The sequence below is a fragment of the Mycotypha africana genome (genome assembly GCF_025528875.1).
Source record: "Mycotypha africana strain NRRL 2978 chromosome Unknown BDF20scaffold_7, whole genome shotgun sequence".
Taxonomy (NCBI): Eukaryota; Fungi; Mucoromycota; class Mucoromycetes; order Mucorales; family Mycotyphaceae; genus Mycotypha; species Mycotypha africana.
Window position 1 is genome coordinate 1,132,800 of NW_026515731.1, and position 25,372 is coordinate 1,158,171.

Here is a 25,372-nt window from a genome sequence, read left to right on the forward strand (position 1 = left end):
CAAAAAGAGCAATTCAAAAAGGGGTTTACCAAAATAAGTTACAGTTATTTTAGATTAGGTATTACAGTTTTTTTCGATTATAATCGGAAATACTACTAGGCATCTTTGGAAAAATGGAGTATATTATGAGAAAATAAATTTATATATTTTAGATAAATTTTGTTGTAAGTTCAGACGTACTTACCAGAAATTATCCAAATTGTTATCGAATTGTGAGTTGAGTAAATAAGGTCGAAACAGTAAGCATTCGGCCTTTGGTTATACTTTATAAATATATTACAACTTACACTGTAGGGATGTGTGAAGGAATGATATCAATCACACATGTAGGTCTCGTTAGAAAGATGTTTTTGGCAGCATTGACTTCGCGATTCTAAATTGTATTACAGTTTTATACTGCAATACAGCATGTACTCTTCGCTTTGATGTCGCTGTCGTTACATTCTCCAAATGTCGAATGCTTGCATTTATTACAGCTAGTCATATATTCATTGATGAAGCAGATTTCCACCTTTTCATCTTCACCATCAATAGGTACTTTTGCCTTCTTGTTCGGACACAGATTGCTTGTAGGCCATGCATGTGTGGCTTGCTTACAGGACGGATACGTAATCATTTTCGTTGTTTTATTATCAGCTTTGAATTCTTGGAGAGCTTCTTTTTTACACCTTTTTTGACAACACTGGCTTAGACGATGAAGCACTCGAAGAATGATTGTATGACATTGGTATTAGTGTGTGGGTAACTGAGGCAACGTAGATGATTTCTTGATAGAGTCGTAAATAAGATATTCTTACCTATGTGCAGCGTGGGCCTTTATGAGGGCCGTTCTGAGCTAGGAGGCGTTGTTTGCCTTTCCACTTTTGTTTAAAAGAAAGAAAGCAAAAAGGAAAAGAACACTGTGTGTTCTATTGTATATCGCATTCCTTTTTTTTTGAGAACATCACGATCAACTGACTCAATAATGATGGCTCTTATCAACATGCACCAAAGTTCTGAAAAATTATTGCTATATACAGACAGTAGCGTATCTTTGCTCCTCAGCTAGTTTTTTGATGTTATAGTATGCTTAATATATTACACAGGATAGTTAAGCGCGCTGGTTATTGCTCTTGTTTCCTCGTCACCCTTCCGTTTTAATAGTGCCCTGAGTTCAAACTCTAAAAGATTATCTCAAACAAAAATTGTTAAATCTAAAAAATATTATGGAATTTCTTAATCCAATATTCTGTTCGTCTGAAGCAAACAGTATGAAAGTCCGACTCATAAGTTAAAAAAACTGTATTTGTCTGTAAAAAAGTTCGAACCTTATAAGCTCTGCGGAATTTCAATTTACTGCTTTAGTTTTTTGTTTACACTTGGAAACGTGCACCACACTTTTTTGCTGAATCCGGAGTTTGAAGGTAAGTAAAGATACAGCCTACGAACAGCCTTGACGTCATAGGCATTATATGAAATGTCACACCTGGGTCGTAAATACGGTTTTCTGATTCAGATTTATACAAACATCTGATTTTTTAGACAAAATACAAAAATATGTTCAAATTATTTGGAGCCCTTTTTTTATACAAAATAGGAAAAATTTTCTAATCGCATTTTTTTTTGTCGTTCTTTTAGATTACCCTTTTTGAATAAGCGAAAAAGGTGATTTACAATGCTTGTGACATGTCTTTCAGCAACACTTTTATCGCGTTTTTGTTATTAAAGTTATATTATAATGAAGAACTTCTAAACGAGGAAAAGATATCTTCTTTTTCATTTCGCATTTTTTATAACTTTCAGCCCTAAACTTGTACAAAAGTTATTATGCAGAAAATTAGACTTACAGAGAAGCATAAGTATCAGGTTTCATCCGGTAAAATGCTTTAGAACTGTTGGAGGACCATCAGATCAAGATACAAGGATTCGGATACTTGTTGTAACTTTTTAGACATATTAAGTTTTGAAACTGCTTTGAACTAGATAGTACTAGTGTCAGTGCAAAAATAGAATGGGTTTGGTAACTCTTGTAGCAATAACTGTCAATTGAGTTACATATATCTTTCTTCAACAAGACGATAGGCTGTGATGTCCTCTATAATTACCTAGGCCAAATATATGTAATAATTATTCACCTAAACAACACTACATGTATTTTCCTATCTGCCTATATTTATTTACAAGGTCTCAGACATGCCTTTCTCTAAACAAACTACTTATTTCAAAAGATATAAAAGAGACCCAAATGTTAACTCGAAATAAAGACATTCAACACTTTTTATAGTCTCGCTACTTTTAATTTAGTCCACTATAATCCTAATTGATAAGATTTTCATAGGCCTCTAATAAATTCAGGTTGAGTGATAGCAAAATGGCTCCTCTTATCGTATTTGGTGATGGCATGTTCAGCAAATCTGCTGTTCATAGGCACTTTGTGGCGTGCCTTGAGAACAAGAGAAGCAGGTGACGATCTCCTCGCTATAATAGTTGATAAATATCTAACATCGCGTATATGCGATTGCTGTTGCTCAGACACATTACAAGCATTAACACCGTCCGTGGTTATAGTATCCTTGTTTACAGAACTTGAAAGAATTACGGAACCGCGATGCCAATGCAGCAAACAAAAAAAATGATGGCTATCAGCATTTCAATTTGAAAAGACAAGGAAGGTCCGACGAAGTTCAACCAAAAGACAGCATCTTCATGCTTTTCTTATTATTGCCAGAACGAAACTGACTCGATTTTTACAAGTAAACGTCTCCAGTTTACTTTAGTTCGGTCTTCAAACACCAATTTAAACGTCTCAAAACTTTGGTTCGTTTTGCCCAGTTATATCACAGCTTCGTCTAAACTCGAAGTTAAAAAGCTGGAAGTATTAAATTATACAGTTATTCTACAGCACCATCCTATCTTGTTGTTACTGAAGTACTACATGCATCGAAAGTTGAAGACTTCACTCTGCAAATTTATGCGTTCAGATTTCTTCCAGATGTAAGTTATACAATTAGAATGCCCGGTATGTTTCTGCTCAAAAAAAAGTTCATGATTGATATGCTGCTGAGATAGAAATGGTGTTTCCATATATGAAAAAATAAAGTTTAGCCTAAATTCATCTTAAACATGCATTGTGCTTTTTGTAGTTGATCTAACGCGAAAGGACGGCCAGAACAAATTATACAACGGGCTATGAATATCAAAAGGCGGGCCTTTAAAGGGCGGTTAATTCGAAGCTTGACATCTTCAACAATCTTTATTTATCGACTTATTGATGCAAATATTCTCCTCACTAAACACTTTTCAAAAATATTCACAAAATGCTGACAAACGCATGGAAAGTGAATGGGAGGGACAGAATCACATGCTTCAGTAATTCGTGTAGTTAGGTTCCCTCTGCTCTTAAACTTACTACGCTTGACTTCGTTCTCCATTAATGCCCAAAAATGCTTCGATTGGGTCAAGCTCTGGGGAATAGTGTTGAAGGTCAATAAGCTTATCGCCTCGCCTAGTTATAATTCCATCTCTTCCTTTAGCCGTATGATTAGGCGCATTATTGGCTACTATATAATGACCCTTCATCTCATAGGAACAATCCATCTTACCCATACTTTCTCGAATAATACAAGCTATTGCCACTAACAGTATCTTTAGGCATCGGCTTTTTGCTATTAGATGGTTGTAAAAACCGATCCTGATGCGTGTGGACTATTCCTCTTGGAGCTTCAAAGCCTCAAGAATGCAACAGATTTAGGAACGTCTAAAATTGTATGAGATTACTACTCTCGTAGAGGGAGTAGTTACAATAGCTGATTTACTTTCTCAGCCCAACATTTAAAGGTGGCTGCATGTTGATGTTGGAAGCAAATTCGTTATACAAAAACGCAGTTATCAAAATAATCAATATATTTGTTGCAGTCTCCTGTTTGACTTAAGCCATTTGTTTACCAACCTTGGTATTATTGTCCCCAAAAAGCGATTGAAGTATTACTTTTTGGAAACGAAAGGTTGCATGAGGCCTACAAGACTTTATGAACAGCAATGCTTTCAATCTTTAAGTTTGCAAAATTGTGAGTGAGAAACACAATTGTGTCAGTCAATCGTGCTTGCGGGTTATCATTGCAATAAATTTGCTCGTTGTATGTTTATTAACCAAGTCTATCTGTTTTTTTTTAAAAAAATATTCCAGTACTTATCTTCTTAAAGTGGTTTAGCCCAACTTTGAGCCGTTCATTCGACAATACCGCTAACTACAGAGTCAGCCTTCGCAACATTAAAAAGTTTAAGTCTGTTCATATATACAAACAAAAGCTTTTGTTTAGTTGAATATTTATTTTTAACGTTTCTCTGCAATTTAACTGTACTTACAATCTCCTCTATGTTTTCATCTAACTTCACGTCAGACTACTGCTCACTTCTTTGCATTTCGTAGTGTTTTATACTTGGTATTCGTACATCTTGGAAGAGATTTTGTGCATCGGAAAGAGTAACTTCATACGCTCTAGTCAAATAGTTTATCAACTCGGTACCAAGAGGCTGAGAGTCTGGAGGGATCTCTCGGTGATGGTAGTAATTAAGTTCTAAAAGAAAAAAAAAAAAAAGAATATGACAGATGGAGACATTTGATAGCGCGGAAGCGAGCAAACATTTTTTATGGATGGTAGATGCACGATTTAGGGACACCACCAATAGCTAGCCAAGATGCCAGCGTAGGCATCTGTTTGCACTCAGTAGGGAGCTCGTATACCTTTAAAGTGGTTGCGTTCGAAAATTAATAGTTAATTAGACCCTTCAGTGTCTATAATAAAAATTTTATGGACATTCAGTATACCTCTTAAAGAGCTTGATAAATTTCAGTTGACCGAGAAGTGATGGTCAGATATATTATTTATGTAAGCAGTATTGAGTAATCTTGTGTAAAATACTACGAGCCTATGGCTTAGCGCCTGTCATGAGTATTACCTTCAAACGTAAACATAATTTAGTAGTGATGAGAGGGCATCCATTTTTTATATAAATGAAGCTATCAAATGAGAAAAGTAAAAGCAGGCTCAAACTCCAGGGAAAGCACAAAAGAAGGCGAATTTCATCGTCCTTGACAATTGATAAGATTTATACGTTCAAACATAGATTTTATTACATAATATTAATTTATTTATTTTTTAAAAAAAGCCCAATGGATACGAGATATTAAGCTTATTTAAATTGCCCGGGGCAGATCCAAAGGCTGAAAAGAATCTAAAAACCCCCTTAGGGCTCAAGGGTAAAAAGGATTATGGACTAAAGGGTTGGAAGAGAGAAGAGGGTAACCAGTCGAATAATAGATGCCCTAACCGAGGAGTTGTAGGTGGCTCTTGAGAGTGGTGTAAGTAGTCGAGTTCAAACAAAATGTGACAAAGTGCTGGCCATAGAAAATGCCAGTTTTGTTTTTGGGATGGGTTGTTGATCAGATGTGTAGGAAGACGGTCGAGGACATAGGATATGGGATCACAGACTGATGTGGGGAGACGTAGGCGGTGATAAGATTTATAGAATGATTAATAATTAATTTAGTCTACCAATAAGTAAAGAAATCAAAACGTTAGAGTTTTGGATTTCAAATAGTAGCATTTATATCATTATCAGCGTCGTCGGAATCATCCTCTTCATCCTTCATTAATGGGCGTCTTCGCTTAACACGGTTGTTCCTAGGCGTAAAAAATAGAAACGGCTCATATAGAGATATTTCGTTTAAGGGCTGTGAAAATAACAATAGCAGTGGAGAAATCGATGCAGAGTCAGTAGGTGACGATGGGAAATGTTCAACTGGAGTTGTGGAGGCTTCTGCGGTGTCAGCTATATCTTGATTAGTCTTTTTCTGCTTCTGTATTTGTAGCGAGGTTTTGATAATCTTAGCATCATAGGTTAAAGAAAGCTAAAGGGAATTATTAATATTAGCTCTCTTCATCTCGAAAGTCTTCAACATACCTTAAGTCTAAAAAGTGATTCTAATGTCGATTTCACTTCAAGTAATAGCAACGGGCTTGTCGGTAGATGAACTACTGCAAGAGTACTTGCAAAATAAACCCCTTGATCTTGACACCACACTAGTTGGTATATATAAGCAGAATTACCTAAAAGAGTAGTAAATAAACTAGCTTTTCATTGCTACAGTACTTATATTATTACCGAATTTTTTCAAGTTTTTAGGAATGGATGTATTGACTCTTAAATTCTTGCATTGTTACGCAAGTTGGATATTCTTGGTTACAGAAGCACGTTTCCATTCATTTGATGACATCTCAATAGTAGCCTTAGCTTCACTGCATTTCAGAAGTAAATCAATTTTTCTTGTGTAAGTGGGTGATATATCCATGGCTTGAAAAATAGCCTTATTTGTTTCACATGTGATATTTGTAGTTGTTTTATGTTTAGTGAACGCGACTTATAACTTTGATATAAACTGTAAGGTGAAATGAGTCTCCTTTAGTCCTTTTATTATACACTGAAAATCAGAGAGGGAAGCGTTCATAGCGAACTGAATGTTTATATTGACAACAAAAGAAAGAAGGAAAGGAAAGAGGTACAAAAAAAAAAGGAGCTAAATACTCGTTCTTAACCAGTAGGAATGCAGCATTATGTATGCGTATGTCTTTAGAGTACACGATGACGTGTGCAAGTTATTCTGATTCTATGATCATATAACGAGTCAAATGCTTGAAAGTGTGTCTAATTCGTCTTTATATATTATAGGAGGTATGGAAAATACCACATCACGTTGTAGTTTTGTTGACCTTGACCCTGTATCACCGCTGAAACAATAGCGTAAATGATAGAACGATTAACGCAATCCACAACATTTTTATCATGAATATTAATTAAAAGCTTACTCGTATAGCTTTATGTCACTTTTTTTTAAAAATAATGTCCAAAAGCGACGCAAATCTGCGATAGTGTGCAGTCTCGCTCGTTTTATCATTATCATCCCATAAATCAAATGACTTAACTCTATCAAGTAAGAGAATAAGTAATTGAACAATAAATAACTTATACTGATGGTTTCAGTCTTACCTTTCTTCCATACAACTTAAAGCTTGATACAGCTGTGTATCTCGTTGCTTGTTCTTACTGCACTCAGCCTCCTTTGTTTGAATTTGCTCCAACAATTCATCCATATCTTCGATTGAATATGATTTATGTTCGCTAGATTCATCAACTTTGATGATTCTGTCAATTACAGCGGAGACCCCTGGCTCTAAACTTGTACAAGCTGATACAACGTTTTTCGAAGCGAAAACTTAGTTTCTCATTATCATTCAAGTTACTATAAATAAGACTTCTGATTGTTGGATTGATGGCATTTACAATCCTTGATATTCCAAGTCTAGAAAAAAGCAAAAAAAAAAAAAGACACGGTGGTGAGATAAATAAACATACACAACTGTTCCTCTTAAGACCTACTTGACAATGGAGGTCGTTCGAACCACATGGACGAGAGCCTACTACGGGAACAGGGTGTGGTATTTGACGACTTGTAGAGTTAAATATCACTTAATTAAAAACAGTAAAAAGTTAACGAGATCAAACTAGTAGGTCTTTATTTTGAATCAAGTTAAGTTCAAAGAGAAGAAAAATATCTACTGCAAAAATTTAAATATCTTCTTCATATTGTGGAACCTAGAAACTGACAGCTGAGTTATTCTACTCAAAGAAGACGTACGTCTTCTGAACCGTAAAAGAATAGAATTCTCCCTTGAGGAGATTACGCATCTACCCGGAGCGGGTGGACTTGTAAACGTGTCCATGGCTTGATCTAGTGATCATGCAACTAACCTATTTTCCCGTGCTAACCATTATGTAGCACTGCTTGCAGGAAAATAGAATTAATTAGGAAAATAGTATTCGTGCGTGGTGTTTGAGTTGAGTGAACAGTTATTGTAAAGGATGATCCCAAACTATTATCTTGTAATCATTCTTTATGCCGAAGGCAGAGAATAGTACTTATAACCTATTATACCTTGGTGTTGAATCAATATATCCTGCATGTCCATATATTAATTCTACTATATATCCCATGTCATATAGTAACGTATTATAGCAAAATAAGTAAACTATATATCCTAAATGACAACCTGTTCAGCCTTATACGAGGTAGCTAATCTCGTATAAGAATCATCACTTATTCTATATTCGTTTCCTACTCTACTTTATATTATTTCAGCAGTAATGAGGTGTGAGGATCTTGTAAAATTTGTATACGAGTTCTCCACATCTCATATGATGCTGTCAACTAAACACAACACTTAATTCACGGTACTCATATATTAGAGTTTATGTAGTTTCTAATTATTTCTGGTTTGCAATATTGTATAATTCATCTTTATCCTTCATAAAGTGAATTATATCTTTAATATTTGTATATCATCTACCCTCAAATACGACATAGGGGTCATGCCAGTGGGGACTGATATATTGGAAAGGCCTACGATTGCGTGCATCCTCAATATTTTAGACTGGTTTTGTCACGTTTCAACTTTCCTACCCATCTTATCCCAGCCCTGATATCCTTATTTTTCTCGACGGTCATTTCTGCTTTAATTATTGTTTTTTCAGAGAGCCTTTCTTACAAGGTCGTGGTCTACGCCAAGGAGACCTCCTGTCGCCTCTGCTCTTCAATTTGATGTTCGAGCCCTTTCTAAGTACTATTTCAGCCTCTTCTCTTAAGGGAGTGTCAATGTCGTCTCTCACTACGCAAATATCTGCATTGGGAAAGATTCCCATTATACATCATTTGCTTACGGGGAAAGATGACAATCCCATACCGTGGTATCAACCTCCTGTTTTTAAATTACTCAGTCATGCTGGTGATCTTAAGGTGTTTTTGGCCTTACATGAAGAGTGGACCCTTCTATGCAACCTCCTGTCATTGTACGGATCCGCTAGTAATCCTAAAGTCAATCTTCACAAGACAGAGATTGTTTCCTTATCCGGTGAGAGCTGTATTTTTTGAATCAATATCGCTAACTCTGCCAATATCAAATACCATATCAAACATAGTGGCACAGTTGTTCGCAATTTAGGTTATCCGCTCCACTCTTCGTCCAAGTAATTGAAAGGACATCTTAGTCATATAATGAACATTATTAAGCTACATTGTAGTAAGTTGAAAGACGGGTCTTTCTGTCCGTGAATTGTCCTTTGTGGTAAGCTCACAAATACTCAGCAAGATTTGGCATCTGTTGCGCGTAGTTCCAGTTCCCAAGACCTGGCTCATCGATATTCGTAAGGTCGAACAAACGTTTGTATCACCATTTCGCCCAGCTCCCCTCCTGACGATCCATCTGTCTGCGCAGATCTCTTAGTGGCCTAGGAGTCATTGATCTACGTCACCAGCATTCGACCCTCCTGCTTATCTACAACAACGGATTCTTCGCTCGAAAAGCAACAGTGATTTCGTTACTTCACTGATAGTTACTGTATCTATGAATGTACCGGCAATCACTCCTTTGTACCATGGCTGCAGCATTCACGAATTTTTTTGCCAATTTTCAAGTGAATTCCTACTTTATCTATCCTCACTGTTGTATCTAACAATAAACAGTATTAAAAAACAATTCAAAATAACAAGATACAATAATAATGATTTTATTGAATCATGAATGCAAAGTGTATTTATATTAGTTCAATTAAACACGGTGAAACTCTTGATAATGCCCGGAATAGCTATAACAAACGATCATGTACCTCGGGTTAAAGACTGGAACAGATCAAATGAAAGTACGCAAAGAACATACAAATTCATTTAACTCTGTTATCGTTTCAGTTCTTATTTATAACAAAATTTGAGATGTATTATCTGATGTCGTTGTTAGAGAGTCACTGTTTGTATCACGGATATAACACTCACACCGAACTTCCTACACTCCCCTCTCATGTTACTTGGCCAGGGCCGTTGGTATGCGGATACCCGTTTAAGATTTGCTCTTGCACCCGTCGCCTTGTTATCAGCTGATGAGCACTATGGTCTCACTCAAATACCTTTGTGCTATACTTTAGCAAACGCTGTGTCTTGGTCATATCCGTATAATATGTTCACCAATTTTCTGCGGATCGATAGTCCAAAATCGGATAAGGCAGGAGAGATACTAAAATTGCTTACGTCTGACTTTCCTCCCATTCAATGACGATATAGCATCAAGAAGTTCATGGCTCCTGATGTTCGTAACAATGGTCCACCGCTTGATAAGCGATTTCGAAATGCTTATCAGCGTTTGCTACAAATAGTTACTATCGATACATCTGTTTGAACTCCTTCATGTACTCATTGATGATTAAAATCAGTACCAATCAGACCGTTTTCTTTGACAAATTATCTCCCAGTATACTTTAGGCTAGTCGCAGCGCGATCTTCAGGAGAAGTTACCAGGTCCATTATCATTGCTAGGCATCATTCCTTATTATATGCCCACCGGGCTTTTGCCATGCTTGGATTTGGTGTTTTGGTCTTAAGACTATCACATAAAGTTACCACCTGTTGGCACGATTGCTACTCGATTCTCTTAGTACAGGCCTCATTGCATCATACGAGGCCGCGACGATGACCTTCGTCAGCTTGTAAGTTGTGTTCAGCACCCGTCGAAAATGAATATCACTCTTATCCTTGGCTGCCCTGAAAAATTGTCATACTGGGTAAACGCGCTAGATCACCTTTCTCTTTCCAATGTACTAAGAACTCCTGCAGATGTGATGCATAGTTTGCTCAATTTACAACTGCCAAATACTGATGAATATACATTAGAATTGTTGGGTATCATATTTGAAACTCGAAGGAAGCTTACGTTCATACAGATTCTTGTAATCGTAGTTGCTTATTGTTTTCAGATGACATTGACTGATAATTGCTAACACTGATCGCATATCACTCTCTTGAGTCTATCTTGCTATATATATATATATATATTTTATTTTATTTTATTTTTGGTATAGACTTCATATAGAACAAACTCCTTAATTTAATGAATGAAGAAAATAGAAAAATTTAAAGATGGCATTGGATAACGCAACTTAATTCAACACTAATAGTGTATTAACTTGACTGTAAAAGCTTTTTAATTGTACGGACAATATGAATCTATTAATGGCAGATTGCTAATTGCGTCCCCGAAAGTTACTTTTCGTATCTATGGATGTTTTTCGTAGAGAATGAACATCTTTCTGGCTTACACTTGTCCACGTAATTTCTAAGACAGCAGCAGAAAGGCCATGATGTTGATCCTGAGAGTTTAACGAATTGCTTTCAGACGAAGATCCATAGGACAAAAAGAAATTTATGTAATGTAACCTACAGGCTGTCGCATAAAGGTATAGAGCGCTGTTCTTATTTTTACATTCTATCGAACTTCTAGAATGTTTTTTGATCAGCTCAATGTATAAAACCTTTCGAACTCCTTATTGCTGAAACTCTCTCCTTTTTTTCCTATCACGTGTAAACGTTTCGTTAAGATGGATGTGATAAAGGCAATTCAGCATTATGCAGACAAGTTGATCAACGATGTACCTGGGATGAAGGCACTTCTGTTAGATACGGAGACAGTAAAGCTTTGTATAAACCCGCTTCCTATAGTTATGTTTTAATGTTGGTACTGAAGTTTAACAGTTTTATTGATGATTCCTTTAGACACCCATCATCTCTCTTGTGACAACCCAATCCCATCTACTTACGAAAGAGTGCTATCTAATCGACCGAATTGATAACAGAAATAGAGATAAAATGAATCATCTCAAATGTGTTTGTTTCTTGAGACCTACCCGTGAAACACTACAATATTTGATTGCTGAACTGAAAGAGCCCTCTTATGGCGATTACTATATTTGTAAGCTTGATTTACAGAAGAACAGAGTTTATGCAGTGTTGAAAATTAGACGTTAATGCATAGCACGTTATATAACCTTTCCTTTTTGTTTGCTTCGACAATTACTGATTAGATTTCAGCAATAGTATCAGAAAATCAGATATTGAACAATTAGCTGAAGTAGATGAACATGAAGTGATTCGAGAAGTTCAGGAGTATTTTGGGGATTATCTCGCCATCAACTCCGAGCTATTCTCCCTTGGTCAAGATGTTCGTTATATGTTTGGTAACAGTGTAAATGAATGGAACCATGATACGTTTGAACAGACTGTGAAAGGCATTTCGTCTGTTCTGCTAAGTTTGAAGAGGAAGCCTACTATTCGTTATGAACGAGGTTCAGCACTAGCGAAAAAATTAGCTTTGGAGATAACAAATACCATTCATTCAGAAGGGCAACTGTTCGATTTTAGAAGACCAGATACACCACCTATATTGCTAATTTTGGATAGAAAAAACGATCCAGTCACTCCATTATTGACGCAGTGGACATATCAAGCAATGGTACATGAATTGATTGGAATTCAGCATGGAAGAGTCGACATGAGTAATGTACCTGAAGTAAGAAATGAAATGAAGGTAGACAACTAAAGTAGATGCTAGAGAAGGATAAGAGAAAATATTGTTTGATCTCACAGTAAAGGTTGCTCATACAGGAAATAGTATTGTCCCCAGATCAAGATCCTTTCTTTAAAAAATCTATGTACCTGAATTTGGGCGATTTAGGTGCCACGATCAAACAGTATGTGGATGAATATCAAACAAAAACAAAATCAAATATGAATATAGAATCCATTGCAGATATGAAGCGATTTGTAGAGGAGTATCCAGAATTCAGAAAATTATCAGGGAATGTATCCAAGCATGTTGCCTTGGTGAGTGAACTCAGTAGGCGCGTGGCTCAAGACCATCTGTTGGAAATAAGTGAACTGGAACAAGATCTAGCCTGCAATGAAAATCATAGCAAAGATCTGAAGAGTATTCAAAGGTTGATTGAGTCGCCTACTATTGATGAAGATTCAAAGGTTCGACTCGTACTACTCTATGCTCTCAGATACGAACGAATGTCAAATAACATGATAAAGTCGTTGATTGGCTTATTGGATAAAGTAGGAGTGAACGAGCGAAAAAGCGCTGTAAGTAAAGAACTATTTTTTTTTTTTTGTGTGTGTGTGTTTTTCTTAAGTTTGTTAGACATACAAGACTGAAATTCTATCCCTTTGAAAAATCAGCTTGTACCTGCAATCTTATTTTATGCAGGTTACCAACAAAGACAAGATGATCTATTTTCCAACCAATCATTCCTATCTCGTGGTAAAAGTGCCTTGAAAGGCTTGAAAGGCGTTGAAAACGTTTATACTCAACATACACCACATCTTGGAGATACTTTAGATCTGCTTATCAAAGCAAGACTTAAAGAGACAGATTATCCGTTTGTGACAGATGATGGTAGTAATCTGGTTCGGGAAAGACCACAAGATATTATCGTGTTTGTTTGTGGTGGTGTTACGTTTGAAGAAGCAAAATATATAGCACAACTGAATGTATCAACTCCAGGTGTCCGTATTGTGATAGGTGGAAACAATATCTTGAATTCTAAGACTTTTTTACAGCAATTGAGCCAAGTTGGCGAGAAATTCATGTCACTCAAATAAAAATAAAAAAACTCCTAAAAATTGTGTATCCCTTCGAACAATTCATTTCCTTCTTTTTTCAATGTTTCTAAGTGTTTAGACATATAAAACTGATAATAACACATCTTCGTTCCTTTGGTATATTATTTCTATTTTCTTAATTTCTTTACGTTGTAAGAAGCAGCAGACATTTCACAACAATAAGTTCACAGAACAATTCAACAATTTATGCGCAGAGTGCTTCCTCAATCAGTTTAAGAAAGTATGTCAATGCCTTTACAAGCTTCTTTCTCATACAAACAACATTCTCCCACTTTCCCTTCCTTCAAAAAAACTCTACTGGATGAAGTAAAATATTGGTCAGAACAGAAAGTGACAGAATGGTTATCGAATCAGTCTTTAGGGCGATTCAGTCAGACATTTCTTGGTACACGTTTTTAAACTATAGGAAAACAAAACATCAATAATATTAATTTGTGCAATTTCGACTTTTTAGAACAGAAGATCTCGGGCTCAATTTTACTCGACTTGGATTATGAATCGTTGAAAGCGATGGATATTAAAACAGTAGGCGAACGTGTTCGCTTATTAGTCGCTATCAAAGCACTACGGCAAGAATGTTACTTGTCCGCGTCTTTAGCGGCAAGAAATAATCAACCAAAAGTAAAGTGGCAGTTGAGTGCCAAAACTTTGAGAAGGAACAAGGAATCATTGACTTTCTTCGATTGTTTTTTGTCTTTAGGTTCATAATGAAAGTTCCAATCACGAGAGCAAAAACTATCATCCCAGTAATAACGATTTGTTGGAGAATATGTTGAATACACCAATTATACCAGTAGTGTCAGCCTCTCTCTCTAAATCGACAAAGTCATCAGAAACTACAAATGCGAAAAGCTTACTCAATAGATCAAATTCGTTTTCCAGATTCCTCGGTCGATCTGATTCAAAGAAATCCCAAGCGGTGCAACAGCAGAATAATAGTAGTAGCAATTTAAGCAATAGCGGCCAGCAACTATCCAATTCAGATATCCATTCTTCATCTCCATCAAGCCCGCGAACAGTACAAAAGGTAAAAATGAAAGCGTGTATATATATATATATATATATGGAGCGACAAAAAGGAAGACACATGTTGACTCTTGTGCTGTTTTGTAGAGGAATTCATTAGAGGGTGGTATTATGTCAATGGAAAAGGTCAAGCAAACCTGTGTTAAAGTTTTTGGCGAAGATGGCCAAACGCGTATTGTCAATGTTCATACAGCTAACGAGGCAAAGCAAATTATGGGAAAAGTCTTGCATAAGTTTGGTATTGACGAAAGCAGTGCAGACAGTTATTGCATTTTTGTTGGCTCCAGCACAAATGGAGAAGCTAGAACATTATCTGACGCAGAATTAGTTGAGATTTGCCGATCTACAGATAGACCCGAAAAAGAGCGCCTAATTTTACGTAAACGACATCTGTACCCAACCCATGAAGAGTTCAAACGGAAAGGAACAATAAATGCCGCTTCACGCAGGCATATTGAACCGGATAACAATAAGGTCTCTCCAGCAGCTTATGTCAACTGGAATAATAACAGCAGTAGCAGCAATAGTGGCACTTCATACAACCTTTCTCCACCTCCTTTCTCAAATGCCATTAGCAGTAATAACACTTACAAAAAGCCTTTCAGATCCAATACTGTAACAAGCAATAACAGCATCAGTAGTAACAGTAACAGTTTGCAAGGGCAGCAACAATTACAATCACAACAACAGCAACAACATAATCAAAACGGACGAAGACGCTTTTTCGGTGAACGACCTCCATCAGAAATGATCACCTCTAATTTACAATCCTTTTTCCCTAATCACAATCGAGAAGTGTTAGAAACAGCTGGTATCAAAGCGCAACGATTGTCAATGACACGACGTAATTCTGCTTTGGGTCGAATGGAACCACGAAACTACCGTAACAGTGTATTACCAGAATTGGTGTCTGTTTTAGGTGTAGATTTAGATAAATTCCTAGAAGAAGAGGAACAACAGCAACAGCAACAGCAACAGCAACAACAACAACATTTAAATGATACTAACGACACTGAAGCAACAAACGCATCTACATCTACTGCATTTACCACCACTACCACTAATACCATTGAAACGTCTAATATTAATGATACCCGCCACTATTATGATCACAATAATCAACTCTTAAGAAAAAACAGTAATATCAATAATAACAATAATAATGATATCAAGAAAGAGGCTAACAAAGAGCCACAGCAACAATGCAAACAACAAGAAACAAACCCTCGAATTCAAAGAAGGACATCAAGTAGAAGATATAGAAAAGAACCTAAGCCATTGAAATTGGAAGACAGTAACAGTAAGTAGTGTGCAGGCATAACTGAAACGAGCAGGAAATCATAATCTTGATCAATTATTTCTTCTAGAGAAATTACTATCACAGGAAACCAACAACAATAACATACCTAGTGTTCGTGAGCCTGTCACAACTCCTGTATCTGCGACATCAACAAAGACGAGACAACTACCAGACACATGGATGAAAGGTTCTCTTATCGGCAGAGGTACCTTTGGTGACGTCTACTTAGGTCTTAACCCTATCAGTGGGGAGTTTATGGCTGTGAAGCAAGTCGAACTACCCGTCGAGAACTCCGCTAGTGAAGAACGTAAACGGTCTATGGTCGAAGCACTCCGTCATGAAATTGAGCTCTTGAAAGATCTGGAACATGAGAATATTGTGCAATATCTTGGCTCACAAACCGATGAGGCTTACTTCAGTATTTTTTTGGAATACGTGCCGGGTGGTTCAGTAGCAGGATTGTTGGCAAGTTACGGAGCATTTCAAGAACCCTTGGTCAAGAGTTTTGTACGACAGATTTTGAAGGGTTTAAGTTATTTGCATAATAAGGACATTGTTCACCGTGACATAAAAGGTGCAAACGTGCTAGTAAATGATAAAGGCGGTGTTAAGATATCGGATTTTGGCATTTCTAAAAAAGTAGAGGAAGGAATTATGTTACCAGGGCAAAGTAATGCTTCAACGGCTCACAGACCGAGTTTACAGGGTTCAATTTATTGGATGGCGCCTGAAGTTGTAAAGCAGACCCATTATACAAAAAAAGCAGATATATGGTCTCTTGGTTGCATGGTTGTGGAAATGTTTACTGGAGATCATCCATTTCCTGAGTTCTCACAAATGCAAGCCATATTTCAGGTAAGGTAGACTGAACCATTTTATTATAGGACGTACTGATTTCCTTTGCTTTCCGTAGATTGGTTGTTATACCGCACCCAATATTCCCCCTAATATTAGCGAAGATGCTCAAGATTTCTTGAAGTGTGCTTTCCAATTGTAAGTAAATTATTCAAGTACATGCAGCAAAACAGTTCGTTAAGCGTCATTTAATCTATACTTAGAAATTTTGAAGAGAGACCTTCTGCTCAAGAACTTCTTCAACATCCATTTATAGTCGAAATTGAAAATGATGGATTTGATGATTAATTTATACTTTGTAATAATACATAAACATAAAATATTGGAAAAATTATCTTGGTGTATGCTTTTTTGACATTAAATATAACTTTGACTTTTTTGAAGAACTCAACTATTCCGCAAGTCTAAGACTTTAAAATCGTATTGTAATATGTGACAGTGTCCTCCATCAAGAGCACCCTAACAAATAGTCAAAAATAGATTAGCAATCTTCATAATGGCCCTGCTAACGACAGAAACTTACTGTATAAATAGGTAAATCAGGATGTGGATGAAATGCGGGTTGCCTTTTACAATTACTAATTATATCCAAGCCAGGAGGATCTGTTAATCGGAATATACCAAAGCTGTTTTGTTATGAAAAGAAAGGTCAGTTCCAATTGCAGTACTTTAAAATAACGTCTAGTGGTCCTACTTTGGTCTGTGCAATGGAGCGCAAACAATAGCAATTGCTTCTGGGAGCATTAATTGATAAGAGCAGTGTGTATGTAGGTCAACAGAGCTCAAGAAGCAAGATTGTGTTGGATGTGTCTATTGAAATTAACATACAGTTTGTCAGATTTTATTACGAGACCTTATGTGAATTTTACAAATCATTACATGTATCCATCCGAAAGTGAGTAGATCATATCTATCTTGAATTTCAAATAGCTCTTCTTCATTTTCTGTTGTACATGTATCTGAAGTGCCTGTTTGTTTGGGTATGATCAATGTGGTTACTTTCAAAATGTTGTTTTTCTATTTCGACAGTGTTAGTGATAGTCAATAAATGTCCCTTATACTAATTGTACAGAGGTTACATACCAGTGTTCCTGCCAGAATTCCGCAGGTTTCAATTTTATTTAGCGTGTTAATTTTAGCGATAGATAGAAACTTTGCCTGAAGGTCTTTTGGTAAAAGCATTGTTCTCAGTGGTTCGCCTCTTTCTGAAGATGCTTTAGAGGAAAAATGGGTTATAACGTCACATTGCTATTATTAATATACGTAGGTTATTTCCCTTACCGTCTACTGTTGGCCCTGAACCAGAAGTTGTACTTTTATCCAAAGCTATCTTTGGTGGCAATATGGGCGCAATCACTGTTTGATCATTGCTTTTGTTCGCTTGGTCAATAGGTATTTTTGGCGGTAAAGACGGCTGATACTGAAGCGGCGGAACGGAAGACCGGTTGATACGGTTTGCTTGATAAGAGAAACTACAGCAGAAATGACAAAATTGTAAGAGATATTTGAGAGATTATCTAATTCATTGCACAAGGCTATCTTACCCATCACTTTTATTATACATTAACATGCTCGGATAACCGGTTGTAGATTTAAGGGGAGCAAAAGATCTAGTAAAACTGGATAAAACAATATTAGGGTTAATGAGAATCTTCAAAAAAATATAATATCCCACTTACTCCGGTCTTTCACTTCCATTGTAGCCTACACCCACAACGCCTTTCAAAGCATCTTGCAAATTCCAAGTATTCAATGTGTTTATCGGCGTCTTATCTGATTTTTTATCTCCATCGTTTTCGGTGGTAGCAATATGTTGACGATGTATTGCGTTGCTTTGCAATTGTTGTTGCTCCAATTTGTCAATATATACTCTATAAGCTTTATCTAATGCTGGTTTCATCTTTTCAAGCGTTTCAAGAGCCTCTGAACATTTCTATATATGCATACGATGCTAAATAACTCTACTCTATATTTGAAATGTATGGTTCGCTCTCTCTCTAATACCTTATTTAAAAGCTTCAAATTCTTTTTGTTCTCGGCGTCTCCATATGCAGGATGTTTCGGCAGCTCAACTAGACCTAGACTTGATAAAATTTCAGACAGGAGCTCTCGATATAAAAAACTAAATGAATAAAAAATTGTGGCTTTACTTTGTGAGCTTCATGAATAATACGTAGGCATGCTGTAAGTCCTGTTCTCGTTCGTAAACTCGAGCTTGTTTGTATAATAGATCGGCAGATCGTAAATAAAGTCTAATGGGTATATTGGAATCTACTAATACTGCAGCTAGTCTCTGAAGTTCTGCCGTTGACTTCGGTTCAGACGCCATGATACAGCAAAGTAAGTTGTTTATGTCAGGTTGATGGATTGAAAGTGGAGATTCTAAACAAAATGAAACTCTTTACAGTTGTGAGGTGGCATGAATTCGTTCAACGGAAATTGAAATCAGTTACATAACCACAACTACAAGCTGCCAGCTTGCCCGGCTAAATTTCGGACCGGAATTCGGATCATACGGAAATTCCCTCTACGACTTCGTTTCCAGAATCAATACATCTAACACTTGAATCTCTTTCATTTATTTTCATCCATAACATAACGATGGTAACTATCAATATATAGACAGCGTAATCTTCAACATCCATCAATGTCTGCCAGTTATTTTTCGGCGAAGTTACGACAAATTTCAAAATCGTGATTTTCTTGGAAAAATTGCGAAATTGCAATTCATCGATGCGATGTAGATGGCTTAATTCGTTCGTGACATTATTAACCATCTAATTCATTTGTACTTAGTCCGCTGCCAGACCTGTTATCAACGTTTATGCCGAATCCGGTAAGGAGATCATCTCCACTGTTCCTCTCCCCGCTGTCTTCAAGGCTCCTATTCGTCCTGATATTGTCAACTTTGTCCACACCAATATGGCCAAGAACAAGCGTCAACCTTATGCTGTTTCTGATAAGGCTGGTGAACAAACCTCCGCTGAATCTTGGGGTACTGGTCGTGCCGTTGCTCGTATTCCTCGTGTCAACGGTTCTGGTACTCACCGTGCCGGTCAAGCTGCCTTTGGTAACATGTGTCGTGGTGGTCGTATGTTTGCTCCTACTAAGACCTGGAGAAAGTGGCATGTTAAGACTAACTTGAATCAAAAGCGTTTCGCTACTGCTTCTGCCTTAGCTGCCTCTGCTCTTCCTTCTTTGGTTATGGCTCGTGGTCACCGTATTGAAAAGATTGAGGAGATTCCTCTTGTTGTCTCCGACTCCGTAGAGAAGTTGACCAAGACAAAGGAAGCTGTTGCATTGCTCAAGTCCCTTAATGCTTATGCTGACGTTGCCAAAGTAGCCAACTCTCGTAAGCTCCGTGCTGGTCAAGGTAAGCTTCGTAACCGTCGCCACAAGCAACGTCGTGGTCCCCTCGTTGTATATAATGAAGACAATGGTCTTGTGCAAGCTTTCCGTAACTTGCCTGGTCTTGAACTTGTTAACGTTCGTCGTCTAAATCTCTTGCAACTTGCTCCTGGCGGACATCTTGGACGTTTCATTATCTGGACACAATCCGCTTTCTCTCTTCTTGATGAGCTCTATGGTACATACGATTCTCCTTCTTCTATGAAGAAGGGTTATATGCTACCTGATAATATCATGACCAATCCTGATGTTGCTCGTCTCATCAACTCTGATGAAATTCAATCTGTTGTCCGTCCTGCCGGTAACAAGGTCCACAAGCGTCCTTTTACTCAAAAGAAGAACCCTCTTAAGAACCAAGGTGTCATGAACCGTCTTAACCCTTATGCTCAAGTTCTTCGTCGTGCTGAAATCCTTAAAGCCGAAAAGGTTGCTGCTGGTAAGGTCAACAAGACCGAAAAGAAGCGTGGTGCTTCCACTGCCGCCTCCAAGAAGTTCTTGGAAACCCTTCATTCTGCTTAAGTACTTCACTTTGTACAGCTTAGTGCTCAAATAAATTCCTAATAACACCATATATTTGGTTGGATTTATAAGTTTTATCAACTTTTGTATTTTAGCAGTTTTATAATTATCCGCTTGAAAGACTACCAAAAATTATGAAATTGGCAGTTTAAGTTTCTGATTGTTGCACGAATTTTGATATCCTGGTTTCGAGAAAGAGATCAAAAATTTCCACCTTTTTTATCTTCTGGTCCTGATTTATTCCAAAAATATCAATATTTGCAATTGAGTATTCTCAATGAAAGATACCCCATCTCAAGTGGCCGCTGTTCAAGTAGGTAATGACACTTCAGAAGAATGACTGTAAAGACATGGTTGTTAATTTCTTTTTTGCAATAATAAAACCTTCATTGAAAAAAAAAAAAGCGGTTCGTATCAGACCATTGACTGATAGAGACAGAGCACTACCACGTTTTGCCAATTCGACAAATCAAGATGTATTAAGAGCTAATGAGAACCACGTTCAGATAGTACCTCAAAACAGGTATTTTACGTATGACTATGTTTTTGGAACCGATACAGAACAGCAAACCATATTTTCTCGTCTTGGGGAAAAGCCCGTAGAAAGATTTATAGAAGGTAAGCAGTCTACCGAAGTACCTATACCATCAATAGGAAATGAAATTTCTAAATTATATCAATCACTGTCAATTAGGTTATAATGTCACGATACTAGCTTATGTAGAGAAAAAAAAAAATTATCATAGAAAAGTGATTATGAATGAAAAATTGTAACACTCACGCCTAATTATCTTTATTCAGGGCCAAACATCTTCAGGGAAGACATATACCATGGGCACAGCCCAGCATACAGATTCAACAGTTACTTTTGAAGAGGAAGGTATCATTCCTCGAGCAATGTCTTTATTATTTGACATGCTAAATAAGCAGCAGCAGCAACAAGTTAGCCAAACAGAACCTATTGAAAAATTAGTCAAAAGCATACGACCACCCTCATCACAAAGCGTCTCACAACGGAGGAATTCGCAACAGCAATTAAACAGTAATCATCGTTATACATTGAAAGTATCTTTTGTCGAAATATACAACGAGGAGTTGGTCGATCTATTGAATTCTTCATCAGCTTCTGAACGTCCTCCAATTACCATCCGAGAAGATACAAAAGGTCATATATATTGGACGGGGGTTAAGGAAATGATAGTACATAATACAAGTGATGTCTTAAAGTAAAGTATATTTTTGGCAGTATTTTATGTAAAATTCACTGACTTCAAGAACTAATTCCAGTATATTTGCATATGCATTTCAGCTTCCTTCAACAGGGTACCAACAATCGAGCAACAGGTTCAACAGATATGAATGAAAAATCGTCTCGCTCCCATGCTATTTTCTCAGTGACCTTAAAGCAAGAAAAGCGGGCACCGTCATCAACGCAATCAAGCCGATCGCAAAGCCCAGCTCCAATAAAAAACCAACAGTCCAAATCACAAAGAATATCTTTAGCTGCGCGCTACAGTAGTAGTAGCAATATTAACCACATGAATAATAATGACGATGGCGAATGGATCGTGACAACGTCAAAGTTCCATTTCGTCGATCTGGCTGGTAGTGAAAGAGTAAGTCGACACACACTTCTTATAATAACTTACGGATGATAACAATTAACGTAAACAACAAAATTTGCTTCGTCATAAATAGTTGAAAAGGACAGCAGCGGAAGGAGATAGGAGAAAAGAGGGAATAAATATTAACGCAGGCTTATTAGCATTAGGCAATGTTATATCAGCACTTGGTGATCCATCAAAAAGAAATACTCATGTACCATATCGAGACTCGAAGCTGACAAGGCTTTTACAGGATTCATTAGGTGGTTCAGCTATGACGCTTATGATTGCTTGTGTCAGTCCTGCCGAATCTAACTTGTCCGAAACGTTAAATACATTACAATATGCGAATCGAGCGAGAAATATAAAAAATAAGCTAGAGAAGAATGAAATGGAAGAGTGGATGGTTACGGACAATATTGACTTGCTACGAACAACAATTACGAAACTGAAAAACGAATTGCGACTACTTAAAAGCATGAATAATGCTAATAGTAATAATAATAACTTGAAGTTGGATAACTGCACAAGACACCTTTCCGATACGAGCGACGACTTTTCCTTAACAAGTAGCAGCCCTGTTGCTAACCCTGATCCGGACGATGCATATTATGGTCAACACATTCTGATACAAGATTTACAACATCAAGTGGAAGCATTACAGAATGAAGCTGAATTTGCAAAGGAGCGAAATATTGTTGTTGAGAGCGAGCTACGAAGGCTGCATGAAGAACGTGACGCACCAAATAAGTATGACTTTCAACATTTAGTTGAGCCAGTGATTGAAGAATACGAAAAGAGTATGTCCGCATTGGAATCCAAATTAGCATTAGCGCAAGCTGCTTTGAGCCATTCAGACCAAGTGCATGAGGAATTAATGACGAAAATCGCTTATTATGAAGATACGATTGAAAAATTGGAGAATGTTATTCAAGATTTGCAAAGAAGAATCGGCAAACTGTTAGAAAGAAGATTGAAAGACGAAAATTACATTACCGAATTAGAAAAAAAATTAATGGTTTCGGTAGAAGAAACTATTCATGATCGGGAACTGCTGAGTGAATTACGAGGGAAGATATTGAAATTCAAAGAGGTTGATGAAACTACGGAGCAATACATACAAGAACTGGAGAATCGGCTGAATATCAGTGAAGCTGAATGCAATAGTTTAAGAGAAGAAGTAAAAGCAATGAAAGCTACTGACAAAGATACCGATACATGCAAAAAGCCTATTACCAACCATGATACAGTTAGTAATTACAAAAAAGAGATGGATGTGCTCCAACAGAAAAACGCTGCAAGTGAACAAGAATGCCAGACATTGAGAGCTGAAGTAGATAAACTGCTACTCGAGTTAGAAAAAAGTACGTTACCAAGTCAGCAAATTGAAGCTAAGGCTACAGTAGCTGGAGAGGAGCAGTGTCAGAAAGATGTGCGTATACAACAGCTGGAATCTAATTTGATGCACTTGGAACAGGACCATCAAGACACACTTAAGGAATTAGATGAAGTATTAGCACGGTATGAAGAGGCGTTAGAACAGGTTGATCTTGCCAGCCATCGAAATGTGGAGAATACTGAAATGAACGTAGCGGCAAAAGAAGAAGAGCTGATTTCTTTACGCAACCTGGTTCAACATTTGAAGCATGAAGTGAACATTAAGAGTAAGCGCGAAAGTTTGTTCAGAGAATTAGCAGAGAAGTACATTGAACCTGACGAAATTGAACGAAAATTACGTGAAATCAATGCCATTGATGACGGATCGTTCAGTCATACCCTCATAGACAAGCTAGATAGTCTACAGAAAGATTATGAATGTTTGAGGAGTCAATTGAACACTCGCAACAAACCGGAAACCTCAGCAAAAAAGATTCATGAACTTAATGCTTTGGATGGGACAGATTTAGAAATGCATGTCCAACGTAACTACAATAATCAACTGTTATTGTTCAAGCAGGCGTTGAAAAATCTAACTCGGCTTTTGAAAGAGATCAAAAGAATTAAAGCAAATGAATCGAAACTGATGTCTAATAGTTCAACTAGGAATCAAGAACAGGTCATACTGATGAAGAGTATAGTTAGCGTGGACAAACAGCTTACTGAACAATATGAAAAGTTGAAGATTGACGCCAAACGTTTTTCGAATGACATGCAAGAGCTTCTATCGTTACGTACAGATGCACAAGAGCAGCAGCAAGAAGATTGCAACAGGAAGAGTATTAATGCCGACGTAACAGAGTCAAATCATTCTACTGAAGATCCTTTACGGAGCACAGCAGTAGTTCAAACGAGACACAGCATACAGCAGGCTATCCGTGCCAGACTTCTAATTGCAGAACAAGATTTATATTTATATCAAACTATTATTACTGGTTTAGAACATAAGTTCAGAATAGCACAGGTGTCAGTCAGCACTTCAAAAAGACATCTGGACGATAGTGAAGTTACGGATACTGATATTGAAGAACTGAGAACAAAAATGGATGCTATGAAACTTCAAATGGGGATCGATCAAAACATGTCGAATGCATAACAAACATTTATCAGTATCAATAAATTTTAATTCAGTAACCTTTTCACATATTACCTTTCTCTGTATTTGAAACGTTCAATGCCATACTGATTATTTTTACCGTATTATGCAATACTTTTCTGTTAATCTAAAAAAGTGTGTTAGATGTAGCAATTATTGAACCAATGTATACTAGAAAAGAATACCGCTTATGCTAAATTATCGAACATTCGTAGATTATTAACATCTATGCATAGTATAGATCGTGCTAAACTTTTTATAGATCGATTACATCCTATTTATTTCCAACATTAAAGGATTATCAAAGACGTGGGCGTGCTTACCAAGCAAGGCCTATTTTTTAAGTACCTGCTTTTCGTTTAGTTCCATTCAGGAATTTCTTACACCCACTGAAGGTTTCTGTAATTGATTGAAACCTTCTGCTTATATAAAAACGTGTTTTGAAACTTTCTTATGGAAAACGTTTCATTGGGTGTCAGTTTTATTCATGTAAAAAATTAACATTCGACAAATTCAAAGATGCCCCTTGCAAAAGTCCATGCATTGAATGGCACGTAAAATGACGGGTCAAGCTTAATTAGAAAAGT

The 25,372-nt window shown here is 37.0% G+C and overlaps 9 protein-coding genes across 9 annotated transcripts; 6 read left to right on the plus strand and 3 right to left on the minus strand.

The window, feature by feature from the left end:
• Positions 1-465: 465 nt before the first annotated feature.
• On the plus strand, positions 466-695 carry BDF20DRAFT_878772 (uncharacterized protein). The gene is made up of 2 exons (XM_053081516.1): positions 466-623; positions 653-695. The coding sequence occupies exons 1-2, from the start codon at positions 495-497 to the stop codon at positions 689-691; spliced, it is 168 nt and encodes a 55-aa protein (XP_052934930.1). The 5' UTR covers positions 466-494; the 3' UTR covers positions 692-695.
• Positions 696-2,261: 1,566 nt separating this feature from the next.
• Positions 2,262-2,770, plus strand: BDF20DRAFT_878775 (uncharacterized protein). Its single transcript, XM_053081517.1, has one exon. The coding sequence runs from the start codon at positions 2,376-2,378 to the stop codon at positions 2,613-2,615; it is 240 nt and encodes a 79-aa protein (XP_052934931.1). The 5' UTR covers positions 2,262-2,375; the 3' UTR covers positions 2,616-2,770.
• A 1,436-nt stretch (positions 2,771-4,206) lies between these two features.
• Positions 4,207-4,356, minus strand: BDF20DRAFT_821991 (uncharacterized protein; the record flags this gene model as incomplete). Its single annotated transcript, XM_053077657.1, has 1 exon — positions 4,207-4,356. A coding segment is annotated over one exon (150 nt), but the record flags the coding sequence as incomplete, so codon positions are not given.
• Positions 4,357-6,607: 2,251 nt separating this feature from the next.
• BDF20DRAFT_878780 (uncharacterized protein) lies at positions 6,608-7,573 on the minus strand. The gene is made up of 3 exons (XM_053081518.1): positions 7,417-7,573; positions 7,027-7,339; positions 6,608-6,963 (listed from the first exon to the last, which is right to left on the minus strand). Exons 2-3 carry the CDS (start codon positions 7,128-7,130, stop codon positions 6,861-6,863), a joined length of 207 nt encoding a protein of 68 aa, XP_052934933.1. The 5' UTR covers positions 7,131-7,339; positions 7,417-7,573; the 3' UTR covers positions 6,608-6,860.
• A 3,858-nt stretch (positions 7,574-11,431) lies between these two features.
• BDF20DRAFT_878789 (Sec1-like protein) lies at positions 11,432-13,557 on the plus strand. Its single transcript, XM_053081519.1, has 5 exons — positions 11,432-11,547; positions 11,633-11,828; positions 11,941-12,443; positions 12,521-13,000; positions 13,097-13,557. Exons 1-5 carry the CDS (start codon positions 11,458-11,460, stop codon positions 13,517-13,519), a joined length of 1,692 nt encoding a protein of 563 aa, XP_052934934.1. The 5' UTR covers positions 11,432-11,457; the 3' UTR covers positions 13,520-13,557.
• Positions 13,558-13,762: 205 nt separating this feature from the next.
• BDF20DRAFT_836854 (kinase-like domain-containing protein) lies at positions 13,763-17,009 on the plus strand (the record flags this gene model as incomplete). Its single annotated transcript, XM_053078991.1, has 7 exons — positions 13,763-13,925; positions 13,995-14,161; positions 14,241-14,567; positions 14,654-15,866; positions 15,934-16,721; positions 16,780-16,859; positions 16,925-17,009. The coding sequence occupies 7 exons, from the start codon at positions 13,763-13,765 to the stop codon at positions 17,007-17,009; spliced, it is 2,823 nt and encodes a 940-aa protein (XP_052934935.1).
• A 99-nt stretch (positions 17,010-17,108) lies between these two features.
• On the minus strand, positions 17,109-19,050 carry BDF20DRAFT_914385 (uncharacterized protein; the record flags this gene model as incomplete). Its single annotated transcript, XM_053084179.1, has 10 exons — positions 17,109-17,180; positions 17,245-17,347; positions 17,416-17,531; positions 17,601-17,738; positions 17,805-17,935; positions 18,003-18,193; positions 18,266-18,331; positions 18,401-18,654; positions 18,726-18,804; positions 18,872-19,050. The coding sequence occupies 10 exons, from the start codon at positions 19,048-19,050 to the stop codon at positions 17,109-17,111; spliced, it is 1,329 nt and encodes a 442-aa protein (XP_052934936.1).
• Positions 19,051-19,322: 272 nt separating this feature from the next.
• Positions 19,323-20,648, plus strand: BDF20DRAFT_878818 (ribosomal protein L4 domain-containing protein; the record flags this gene model as incomplete). The annotated part of the gene is made up of 2 exons (XM_053081520.1): positions 19,323-19,325; positions 19,518-20,648. The coding sequence occupies 2 exons, from the start codon at positions 19,323-19,325 to the stop codon at positions 20,646-20,648; spliced, it is 1,134 nt and encodes a 377-aa protein (XP_052934937.1).
• A 219-nt stretch (positions 20,649-20,867) lies between these two features.
• On the plus strand, positions 20,868-24,030 carry BDF20DRAFT_608076 (P-loop containing nucleoside triphosphate hydrolase protein). Its single transcript, XM_053075866.1, has 8 exons — positions 20,868-20,965; positions 21,054-21,266; positions 21,343-21,368; positions 21,450-21,874; positions 21,958-22,264; positions 22,347-23,616; positions 23,730-23,916; positions 24,023-24,030. Exons 1-7 carry the CDS (start codon positions 20,926-20,928, stop codon positions 23,747-23,749), a joined length of 2,301 nt encoding a protein of 766 aa, XP_052934938.1. The 5' UTR covers positions 20,868-20,925; the 3' UTR covers positions 23,750-23,916; positions 24,023-24,030.
• The last annotated feature ends 1,342 nt before the right edge of the window (positions 24,031-25,372 follow it).